Here is an 11146-nt window from a genome sequence, read left to right as displayed (position 1 = left end):
ACTAAGTCATCCTATTGACAACAGTTTGATCTTAGCAAACATTCCTTCTTACAGCAGCTCCTCAGTATCATTACATGACAATCAGTAACTAGTCTGTCCTTGAGCCAGCAACCTGCTGTGCCACAATCCTCATCTTGCAACAGAGACTTGTAGCCTGAGGGAAATTTCCAGTCCTTGCAAGGTCCAATATTTGCAACTGCAAGGCTTTGGAAAAACAGGCCCTGTGAAGTACATGTGCTCTATATAGTATATTCCACAGAGATCCTTTGCCTCCTCTCCCTTATCTGCTGCCCCCGTGAACACTCGGCTCTCGGCCACTCCCCAGGGCCGGGCCTCGGCTGGTGCCCCTGACTCCTCATGGTGGATGCGGGAGCCGTCAGGCCTTGCTGCAGCCTGTGTCTAGTCTCCCAGCGCGTGATGCTGCTTCCCCCAGGGTTAGGTGGTCCATTTGTCCATTGGGGATGGCGGCACCTCCTGCAGAGATGCCGAGATGTTTGAAGGTGCTTGGCATGTGCCCATCACATGCAATTGGTGGTGGCAGCTATGATCTCTGTTGTCGCCTGCGTCTAGCCTCCGGTGGCTTTTGCTGTTGCTGCCTGCAGGAGTCTTGGAATCTGCCTATCCAAGAGGGCCGTGCGTTTTTTAAAGTTGACCTTCTATTGTATCGAAGTAATACATGCACACACTGGCAGAAGCATTGGACTTCAGCAGGTCCAGAGCTTTAAGTGTGGTGCGTTTCCATAATGCCTGCCCCTCGGACAGGGCAGCTTCTGAGCATTTGTGGCACTCCTCGTGGCTCGGCCCTGTCCCTGCTGATGGAAGAGACACTTTGTGTCCCAGTGGTCGTCACGCGGGTAGTGTGGCCCTGTGCTGGCATGCCCTCCCTGTCTGAGGTGCACATGTGGGCCTTGGCATCAGGTGGGCCGGGCTAGGCCATTCACCATCCCTGCCATGACCTTGAGCTGGGTCTCCTGACCTGGGCCTCCTGAGGGATAGGAATTGCCTGGGATCGTGAGGGGCAAGTGGGACCTGCAGGACCTCTCCCAGCCTTGCCCCTCTGAGTCTGGGGTGGCTCTGTGTGCTGTGCTGGCCGCTCCGTCAGGGAATGGTGGGTGCTGCACGGCCCTGTGTCTGCAGTTCTTCGAGGGAAAGGAGCTCCGCCTGAAGCAGGAGTACTTTGTGGTGGCCGCAACCCTCCAGGACATCATTCGCCGCTTCAAGTCGTCCAAGTTCGGCTGCCGAGACCCAGTGAGAACCTGTTTTGAGACGTTCCCAGACAAGGTATGTTGAGCGATGGGGGAGCGAGCCCCATGCCAGAGAGACAGGACATTCTCAGGCCCTTGAGCTTTCTTCTTCGTGGCTGCATGTGTCCTGGTAAGGCTGCAGTGGGACCAGCAGCACCCCCTTATCTTGGGGTCTTGCCATCCTGGGCCAGGACCCTACCCAGGACTTTTCTCCCAGGATAAGGGCCACTGGCGTGGTTAGGAGTCGAGGCAGGAAGGGGCATGTAAAAGGCTCTTGTGGTGAAGCCAGGTGCCTTTGGCAGGCCAGGTGCAGTCATTTTAAACTCAACTGTCATATCCTAGAGAGAGAGCCCCCAGCACTGAAGCAGGAGGGCTGTGGGTCCCGCAGCTCCCCCCATGCCCGACTGCAGAGTACACCCACTCCAGGGCACCTGCCGTGGGGCACACCTGGTGCAGAGCTGGTGGTGTCCTCCCGGCTTCCTCCCCAAACCGCCCTGGGCTCTCTGGGCTCCTCTGGGATGCAGTGGGATGGACAGGCTCCTTCATACCTGGGACTGCATGTGCTGACCCCTGCGGGTGCCCTTGCTGGCTGAGGCGACTGGATGGCACCCCTCATGTGGACTGTAGGTGGCCATCCAGCTGAACGACACCCACCCGGCCCTCTCCATCCCTGAGCTCATGCGGATCCTAGTGGACGTGGAGAAGGTGGACTGGGACAAGGTGAGTGCTGGGGAGAAGGGCAGACAGTGACGTCCCCAGACCCGGATGGGAGCAACAGGGTCCCCCTCAGACCCGGACCTGCGCAGTGAGGTCCCCCAGACCTGGATGCGGGGGACGCCATCCACCCCAGACATCTGAGATGATGCAAGCCACAGTTACGAGCGGTTCAGCTAGTCCTAGCAAGTGGGGAGTCTCTCCCTGGGCCTGGGCAGTGCTGTGTGCACGTCACCCTTGAGAGACATGTGGCTCCAGGAGATGGACATTCTGTGGGATGGGGCAGTCGTGGGGACAAGGGTGGGAGGGCACAGAAGAGACAAGGAAAGGGTTCTAACACTTTTTAGGGCTTCTAAGATATGTTTTCTCATCTTGAAGTTTGGCAAAAAAACCCAGAGATGTTCGGTTTTAAGGAATAAATAGTTCCCATCTTTATGGACTGGTCCTCATGGCTCAGTTTATTTCAGTCCTAGATTTTTAGTATAGCGGATTATTTTAACGTAGTCTTAGCCAAATTGACATGTAAAACCACAAAACACTTTTTTAACTCTGTTTTCTGGAAACCAGAGGGTGGGCTAGGATCCCTCAGTCCTGGCCTGCAGGGTCTAGCCACATTGTGACCGGTGTGGGTGTCAGGTCAGTTTAGTAGAAATGAACAGAAAACTGCCCAGTGGTCTGTTAATTGCCAATAAACAGCCGTTTACAGAAGGAAAATTGAAAAAGAGCAGGTGAGTGTTATTCTTCTGCCTATGTGCTGCGCCACGTCGGGTGTAAAACTCACAGGGTCTCGTCAGCAGAGTGAGGGGCATAGGGTGGTTAGAGGCCTTGAGGAGGCCCTTGATGGGCCTTGAAGAGCAGATGGCGATGGATGTCACCTTGCCAGGCATCTGGGCAAAGAGCTGCTCGTTTCCAGACAAAACACACACACTGGGATGTTCTCAAATGGTCTAGGCCTGGGAAATCACAAAGAAGACCTGTGCATACACCAACCACACGGTGCTGCCCGAGGCTTTGGAGCGCTGGCCCGTGTCCATGTTTGAGAAGCTGCTGCCACGGCACCTGGACATAATCTACGCCATCAACCAGAGGCACCTGGATGTGAGCATCAGACCCACGGGTGGGCGTGCATACTGTGACAACTGCCCCTCCTCTCTTGTGATGGGTGGGGGCACAGGCTGTGGCGGGCTCCACCGAGTCAATGGCCCCTCCTCTTGTGACAGGTGGGGGTGCAGGCTGTGGCAGTTTCCACCTTTCTGGCCTGGGAGAGAAGATGCTTTACTCCTTGAACCAGAGTAGCCTCTGTTCCCCAGAGGACGTTTGGGGTCTGGGGTGTCACCTGGCAGAGCTGTTCCCACACCTAGACCTCTGCTCTCTCTGCATGTGAGAGTCGTGGACTAATGTCTTCTTCAAAACTTTCCCATTCCCAAGCAGGCTTTAGAAGTAGGTGTGTCTTCCTGGGTGCCAGATCTCTGTCCTGTGGGCATCCTAGCAGCATTAGGGCTATGGAGAAACACAGCCCCAATTGTCCTTTCTGTGCTGCCTGCAGAGAGGAACCAGGAACTCAGGTGTAATCGTAGCTTCCTCTTTACCCTCTTGGTGAGAATGTGGTTGAATGCTGCACAGACCATCGGGGGCAGCCGGTCCAGCCCCTCCTCATAAATTGAATGGCATGTCCTCCACCCTGCGGGGTGCCTGTCTTCCTCAGAGCAGCCCTGTGGGTCTGTAGGTGGGGCCCAGGGCCTGTCAGGTGGGCTTCCTCCTAGAACCGGGGTCCCTGCAAGGTGTGTCTGAAGTGTGTGCTGGGCTGGGGGCGCTGGAGTGCAGGTCTGAACACAGCAGCCTTCCGCATTTCTGGAGGAAGTATGACTCCCCACAGGCAGTAGCACTCTGTTCTCTCATGGGGGAGCTGCTCGGTCACCCCATGGCTTTCTGTGTCTTGGCCTTAGCACGTGGCCGCCCTATTTCCTGGGGACGTGGACCGCTTGAGAAGGATGTCTGTGATCGAGGAAGGGGACTGTAAACGTATCAACATGGCCCACCTGTGTGTGATCGGCTCCCATGCTGTCAACGGCGTGGCCAGGATCCACTCGGAGATTGTGAAACAGTCTGTGTGAGTGGGGGGTACCGGCCTAAGCCGGCAAGGGTGGGGCCCTCCTTTCCGACGTCTAGTCCTGCCTCTGGAACCGCCTGCCACATACCACACACACCGCGACCTCTGGGGTGGGGTGGCCAATGTGCTGCCTCTGTGGGAATGACATGAGGGCATCTGGAGCTCTGACTCGGTGGGCAGTGCTGGGGAGACGGCTTTCCTCCCTGTGCTGCTGGTCCACCTGCCACTGGCTAAGTGCCACAGACACCCCACCTGAGGCTCAGCACGCAGGGCCTGGGCACGGGGTGGGCAGGGGCGCGACAGCCCAGGCTTGCTGCTGAGCAGAAGGTGGGGTTCTTGGGTCAAAGCTTGACGTCCCTCTCAGGTGGGATGTGACCCAGGGATTCCTTCCTTCCATCCTTCCACCAGGTGTATGTCGAGCACCTGGGGTGGGAGGAAGCGTGGACCAAGTTGGTCTGTGTGGAGGGGCTTCTGTGTTGGGTGCTGGGCCAAGGAGCTTTGTGTGTTAATCCCACAGCAACTTCTGAGGTGGGTGTTTCCCTTAGTTTACAGATGAGGAAACTGAGCCCAGTTTCCTGAGCTCTAAAGCTTGTACAGTCCCCACTGCCATGACCAGACCACTGATTCCGTGTAGAGCTCTCCATGAGGTCATAGCTAGTGCCAGCCACACGGTGGAGAAGGCTCTGGAGAGTCAGCCACGGTCTCCCAGCTCCTGAAACCTGCGGCTGTGGCAACGTCGCTCCCTTTTCAGGAGACGGCACAGGAGCCCTCTTCAGCACCTCCTGGAGCTTTCCTTCAAAGGTCCTTTTGTTCTTCTGCTCACCTGGTTGAAAACAGTGTTTGTGACCATTCCCTATTCTCTGTTCGCAGCTTTAAGGATTTTTATGAGCTGGAGCCGGAGAAGTTCCAGAACAAGACAAACGGTATCACACCCCGACGGTGGCTGCTGCTGTGCAACCCAGGACTGGCTGACGCCATCGTGGAGGTGAGCAGCCCCGCCTTGTGCCGATGGGGCCCAGGTCTGAGGCCGTGGCTGCTGCTGGGCAGGATTGTCAAGCCCGTGCTGAGTGGGTGCCCAGGGGCAGGGATCTCAGTTCCTTATGTGCTGACCCGCAGTGGCTCCTGGACATGAGGGTGAGGTCCCTGGACACAGTGTGTCGGTCTGGGGCTGGCAGTCGGTGAGCAGCCCCAGTTCCCAGCTTCAGGCAGGGCTGGGGTGCTGCTGCACAGGTGGCCGACTGCTGGGACAAGTCCAGAGACACGGCAGTTTATCTACTTGTGCTACTCAGGAGCCAGAGGGGATGAGCACTCAGTGCCAAGCCACATGCTAGAGTTGAGGACTGCAACCAGTGGCAGCAGGAGGCTGCTGTCTGGGGCTCTGAGAAAGCCGAGGTCTGAAGCCCGGACAGGTTGGGAGGTAGCCAGGAGCATCTCTGGGGGCACATGTGGTCCAATGCCCCGTGCCCAGCCAGGGCCTGGAGGACCAGTGCGGCTCCGAGGAGGGCCCAGGTGGGGCAGAATGAGGAGAGGCTGAAATGGCTGAGGCATTTGCGGGCAGCAGCAGGAAGCCTGAAGCAGGAGGGTCCTGGATGAGATGCTAATTTTGAAGCGACCACCCTCCTAGTGTGTGGAGAAGAGAGGGGAGAAGGTACCTGTCCGTTCCTGGCAGTGGCGGTGGTGGACGTGCAGGTGCAGGGGTGGCGAGGAGGAGCTGGCCAGGCTGGCCCCTGGCTTCAGGCCCGTGGTGGGGGTGCCCTACATCAAGGAGCCCTGGGGACTGGCAACCGAGGGAGCTCAGGCATTGTTGTGGACAGTTGAGTTGACAGGACTTGGGCACCCTGAGGAGCCTCAAGGAGTGTGCGCAGGTCTGGCTGGGAAGGAGGCCAGCAGGCGGCCATGCGGCCACAGCAAGGGGGTGTTCTGAAAGGGGGAGGTCTGAGAGCCTGGAAGAGTGAGCAGCCTCAGGAGGGAGGCAGAGGCATGGGTGGCAGAGTGGCAGGAGGACAGCCTCTGGCAGGGTGGTGGCCTGAGAGCCCTGCTGCAGGAGGCTGAGGCTGTGTGAACAGAAACCACGTGGCCATGTCTGTTCCCCAGAAAATCGGGGAGGATTTCCTGACTGACCTGAGCCAGCTGAAGAAGCTGCTGCCGCTCATCAATGACGAGGCGTTCATCAGGGACGTGGCCAAAGTCAAGCAGGTGGGCCGCCGTGGTCCCCTGTCCCCCGGGCCCAGTGTGGTTCTGTGTGAACCCGCCGGCACCTCAGCAGGGACTTGGGAAAGGACCCTGATAGCGGGGGTGTCAGGCAGCTTTCCAGCTGAGGACCCCGACTGACCGCAGGTCACACAGCGGCGGGCGAGTGCGGACTCCCAGGCCAGGCCTGAGCAGTTCGTAGGGAGGAAGCTTCTAGATGCCCATCCTGGCACGGTGCCAGTGCCGGCTTCAGCAGCCTCGGCCTTGTCACCCTGACAGGAGTGAGGGCGGGAGCGAGGGCGGCCTCAGGTGGTGTTGGGTGGCACGGGCCGCCTGCCTCTCTGCTGTGCCGGCAGCTTGTCCTGGAAGCCCAGAAAGTTCCTCCCTTTTTTTTTTTTTTGTCTTTTTGTCTTTTTCCGTGTCCGGCAACGGATCGCAACCCTCAGTGTTGCCCCCGCACCGGACCGGGACCGGCAACGGGATTGCAACCCTCGGCGTTGCTCCCGCGCCTCCCTCAGCCAGTGAGCAGGAACCGGTCTGCATGTGGGATCCGAACCCTCGGCGGGAGCGCTGCCGCACTTCCCAAGCGGTGCACTGTAGCAGTGCGCCACCGGGCCGGGCCAGAAAGTTCCTCCCTTTTGTCCTTTAAACTGTTCCCGCCTCCCCCGCGTCCTCACTGCCCGCGCGCTGCACTCACGGTTCCTTCATTCTGCCCTTTCCTCGCCCTTCCGCTCGGCTCCAGCTTCCTGGTCTAGTGTTCATGTATGTCTGCCACCCTTTTCAGTGTCACCCTTCCTCCTCTTCCTCTCATGCCATCTCTGCCCCACCCCACCCCCTTGTCTCTGGGCCCCGCCGCTGCTGCCGGGGACTCGTGACAGGGCAGACACGTTCCCCCAGGAGCAGCCACTCTTCTCCGTCCTTCCAGGAAAACAAGTTGAAGTTCTCTGCCTTCCTGGAGAGGGAGTACAAGGTGAGGATCAACCCCTCCTCCATGTTCGACGTGCACGTGAAGAGGATCCACGAGTACAAGCGGCAGCTGCTCAACTGCCTGCACGTGGTCACCCTGTACAACCGTGAGTGCCACCACGCCACCTCCAGCCAGCTCAGGCCATGCTGGCTGCTGTCCTTGGACCCTGGCCTTCCTCACCCCGTTGGGACGTGTGTGTGGCGTGGCATGTGTTGACTTCAAGAAGTCGCCGTGTGGTGTTCTGTGCGCTCGGAGCCAGGGCCTGGGGGACAGGAGCAGGTGCACAGCGCGTGGGTCGTGAGGCCTCTGTGGAGCCTCGGCGGAGGCGCCACTTCATGGGACGCTGAGGCTGGGTTTTATGTTCAGTTTACTTTTTATTTTAAATTTAGTTATTATCTCTATGAGACTTATCTTATTTGGAAAGGTTGTGCTTGTTAGAGGCATTTCAAGTATACTTACAACGCGCAGAATAGTACATGTTAAATTGATGTATGTACCTGCATGAGTTCTTTAAGGACATTTAGTTATGAGAACAAACATGGATTAAAGACCCTCTAAAAGTTAATATGAACATTTGCTAGGTTTATAAATAGATAATAAAACTTTAAAGAAAAACTAGGTTTCTAAAATTTTGTAATGTAAGAGAGGATATTTTAAAGACCAAAGGAAACAAATATTCACTTCAAGGTACAGAGCTCCTCTCAGGAACATTAGATCTTCTGTTCCCAAAAATAAGCCTGGATCAGGTAGAGGAACCTCGACCCCTGAGGCGGGTACTAGCAGGACGGATGCCAGAGGTCTGTGCAGTGGCCCAGGGAGTCCTTGCTGAGGCCTGTGACTTCCCGGCCACACAGCAGTTCATGGGAACCTCAGTGTCGTCCTGGTTTTCTTCTAGTCCTGACGTTCTGCACCTCCGCCGTGCTGTCTCTGAGTGGCCCTGGTGATGGGCAGCAGTGAGAGTCGCTGGTGCCCGCCCCGGCCCCCGTGCAGTCATCACAGCCTCTTTCAGTGTTTGCCTTTGTGCTTCCGTGGCTTCTGCTGCTATGCACTCACTAGCCTGGAAGGGTGCCCTGTGGTTCCCAGCTACGGGTTTAGGTGGGGTGGCCAACGGGCCTGTGCCCTCCTGCCTCGTCCTTTCCCGTCTCTGTGCGTGTGCACGTGTGTGGGCGTGTTGGCGCACACATGCCAGCGCTCGCCCTGTCTCCTGTTTCCAGCTGTTTTCGTCTCGGTCTGCAGACAGGTACACTCAGTGGTAGGCAGCAGCACTGCAGAGTCCCGCCCGGCCCCCTGGTCCTCCACAAGGGCTCGCGGGCACAACACTCCCGATGTGTCGCTTGCTCAGAGCAGCCAGTAGCTGTGAGTCCTAAAGAGTTTGGTGGGACATGCCAGTCCTGCTCGACTTTTTCCTTGAGGAACTTTGGGTGCCCGCACTGCCGCGTCCTGAGGGCGGGTGTCGGTGTGGAGAAGCCCACCGTAGTCCGATTTTCTTTATCATGACTGCTTCTTATTGCTGTGTCGTGGTGTTGCTGACTGTTATGGGTCAGTTTTCCCTGTTACTCAGAGTGTTCCTTGAATATGCTGATTGACTGTGTTATTTCAGAGACGTTTCTGTGACATATGTCAGGAACGTTTGCTTGGTCCTGCTGTTTCGGTTCTCTTCTTCTGGGACTGCACTGAGGTGTGTGGTAGGTTTCTTTTACCTGTCGTCTTGGCGTGACCTGTCACTGAATATTCTCAAAAACCGGTCTTGTCCTGTTCTGTGGTATTTGCTTTCTTGCTTCGCCTCTGCGGTGTCCTTGGGTCTTCGCTCCTGGCTGCCTCTCCTGTCCTGTGCCCAGCCAGGTCTGCTCTCACGTGCTCCTGTTCTCTGGCCTTCTGTCCTTGAGGTCGTGGGTTTTGGTGCGGTGGTCTTCTTTCCAAGTCGATGGTCGTCAAGGGCTGTGACTTACACAGGAAGGGGGTTGTAACACTTTTTGTTGTGTATGTTGGCATTTGTTGCTTGTATTGGAATGAGTGGGACTGTCCAGGACCAACCAGAAGAGGTTTCCCGGTGCCCCAGGGCAGCCCCCAGGCTTCTCGGGTGTTCTTCTGCCAGCCTCAGAACGTGCTGCGCATCTTCTGTCTCCCTGCGTCTCACCTGGTCGGGAGGCTCCCACATGGCTCAGGCTGTAGCACACACACGGCCAGACCAGACCTGCCTGTCCACCCTCACGATGGTAGCTGCGGTGTCGGGCAGGGTGCGTCGCTGCGTTGCCTCACTCCAGTCTCTTCTGTTTGTCCTGCAGGGATAAAGAAAGAGCCAGCGAAGGCCTTTGTGCCCAGGACTGTTATGATCGGGGGCAAGGTGAGGTGGCTTCCTCTTCGCTCCATCTGATATTTGGCTCAGATGCACAAACGACCCCACTGGCTGGGATCAGCCTGCACGTTTCTCATGGAGCCGCTGCACGCCCCCTCAGGAGCCTGCTCCCCAGCAGGCCGGACAGCACGCCTGCAGGCATCCTTACAGGACTGAAGGCACTTCAGAGCCGGCTGAATAGGAGGGAGCTGGGTGGAGGGTGTCCAGTGGGCTTGCTGGACCCCCATCAGAGGGTGCGGTGCCCTTTTCCTGCAAACCCACAGGATTTTGTGGTGCACCTGCAGCCAAGTGGGTGCAGGGTGGCTTCATTAGTCACCTGTGAGCCTGCCCTGAGCTCAGCTTGGTTTCATTTCATTCTGTTTACTGTGACTTATACTTCCAGAGCACTAGACACGCTGTCACAGAGTCCCATGTTACACCACCCTTGGCCCTCGGCCGGCATCCCACTTCCTGCACTTTTTCCCAGTAGCTTGGTCTTCCTCAGAGTGGCGGGGAGGCGGCGGGGTGCAGCTTCCCTGGAGCAGTGGACCAATGTCAGTGCCCTGGATCCTCCTTCGACCTGGAACATGGCTAGGCTGCATGAGCCACCCCCAGCCTTCCGTGCCCAGGGCTGCGGAACGCCCCGGGGTGTCGGCAGGTGCTGGAACCTGTCCTTGGCTGGCAGGGCTATCCTGTCCTCTGGCGTCCCCACATGCAAAGGTAGTGGGAGGCAGAGGGCACCCCGCGGGCTCAGCCCCACCCACGCTCACCATGCTTTATCTGCCTGCTCCCTGTCACCTGCAAATTTTGAACATTGTGCCATTTTGTTTGTGTTTCAGTATGTAAAGTCCACAGAGACGTGGACTTTAAAAAAAGATTTAAAATGCTATGAAAAATTCCTAACCCAAAGAAAAGTTGGAAGAATTGCAGAACATCCGTAAACCTCTCCGTCAGACTTGGTTGGGCCGTTTCACAGTGAATGCCGTGTGTTACAGCACCTCCCTCCTGAATACTTTATCTCCCATCTTCATAACATGCTTTCCTCCAAAGCCACAATAGATACAGACTCGTTTAAACATCACCACATACTGGTACTGCTGGTCACTCCTGTGTGTTACAGCACCTCCCTCCTGAATACTTTATCTCCCATCTTCATAACATGCTTTCCTCCGAAGCCACAATAGATACAGACTCGTTTAAACATCACCACATACTGGTACTGCTGATCACTCCCGGAACGCTTGACAGGAATTTCTCCAGGCCACTAAGTGTCCACATGCCCAGGTGTCTCACCAACGCTACAGTCTTCACGTTTGTTCACAGCAGGGCCCCAGCAAGGTCCGCGCATTAAGATTGGTCAATACGTTTGTTAATTCTCCTGGTCTACAGGTTTTTCTTCCACTTTTCCTTTTTTTTTTTTCTCTCTTTTGCAATTTGTTATAAAAATAAGGTTGTCGTCCTGAGGCGGCTTTTTCTGAGTGCATCACTCTACTTAGTTCTCAGTGTTTCCTGTAAGTTGATAGTCCTAGAAGTCCTTGTTTCTTTTATCTTCTAATTTCTGAAAAACTTAGTAGAATCAGAAAATC

The 11146-nt window shown here is 56.5% G+C and overlaps 1 protein-coding gene across 1 annotated transcript in view; it reads left to right on the top strand.

Moving 5' to 3' along the window:
* The window catches only part of PYGB (phosphorylase, glycogen; brain), a 37991-nt gene that overhangs the window by 20111 nt on the left and 6734 nt on the right, over positions 1 to 11146 (top strand). The window contains exons 7-14 of the mRNA XM_008591875.1: positions 1138 to 1281; positions 1872 to 1964; positions 2910 to 3056; positions 3905 to 4068; positions 4939 to 5053; positions 6163 to 6264; positions 7184 to 7331; positions 9511 to 9569. Coding sequence (XP_008590097.1) covers positions 1138 to 1281; positions 1872 to 1964; positions 2910 to 3056; positions 3905 to 4068; positions 4939 to 5053; positions 6163 to 6264; positions 7184 to 7331; positions 9511 to 9569 — 972 coding nt within the window. The remainder of the gene's footprint in view (positions 1 to 1137; positions 1282 to 1871; positions 1965 to 2909; positions 3057 to 3904; positions 4069 to 4938; positions 5054 to 6162; positions 6265 to 7183; positions 7332 to 9510; positions 9570 to 11146) is intronic.

The sequence above is a fragment of the Galeopterus variegatus genome, unplaced genomic scaffold, assembly GCF_000696425.1.
Source record: "Galeopterus variegatus unplaced genomic scaffold, G_variegatus-3.0.2 Scaffold7359, whole genome shotgun sequence".
Taxonomy (NCBI): domain Eukaryota; kingdom Metazoa; phylum Chordata; class Mammalia; order Dermoptera; family Cynocephalidae; genus Galeopterus; species Galeopterus variegatus.
This window is presented reverse-complemented; position numbering and strand designations above follow the sequence as displayed.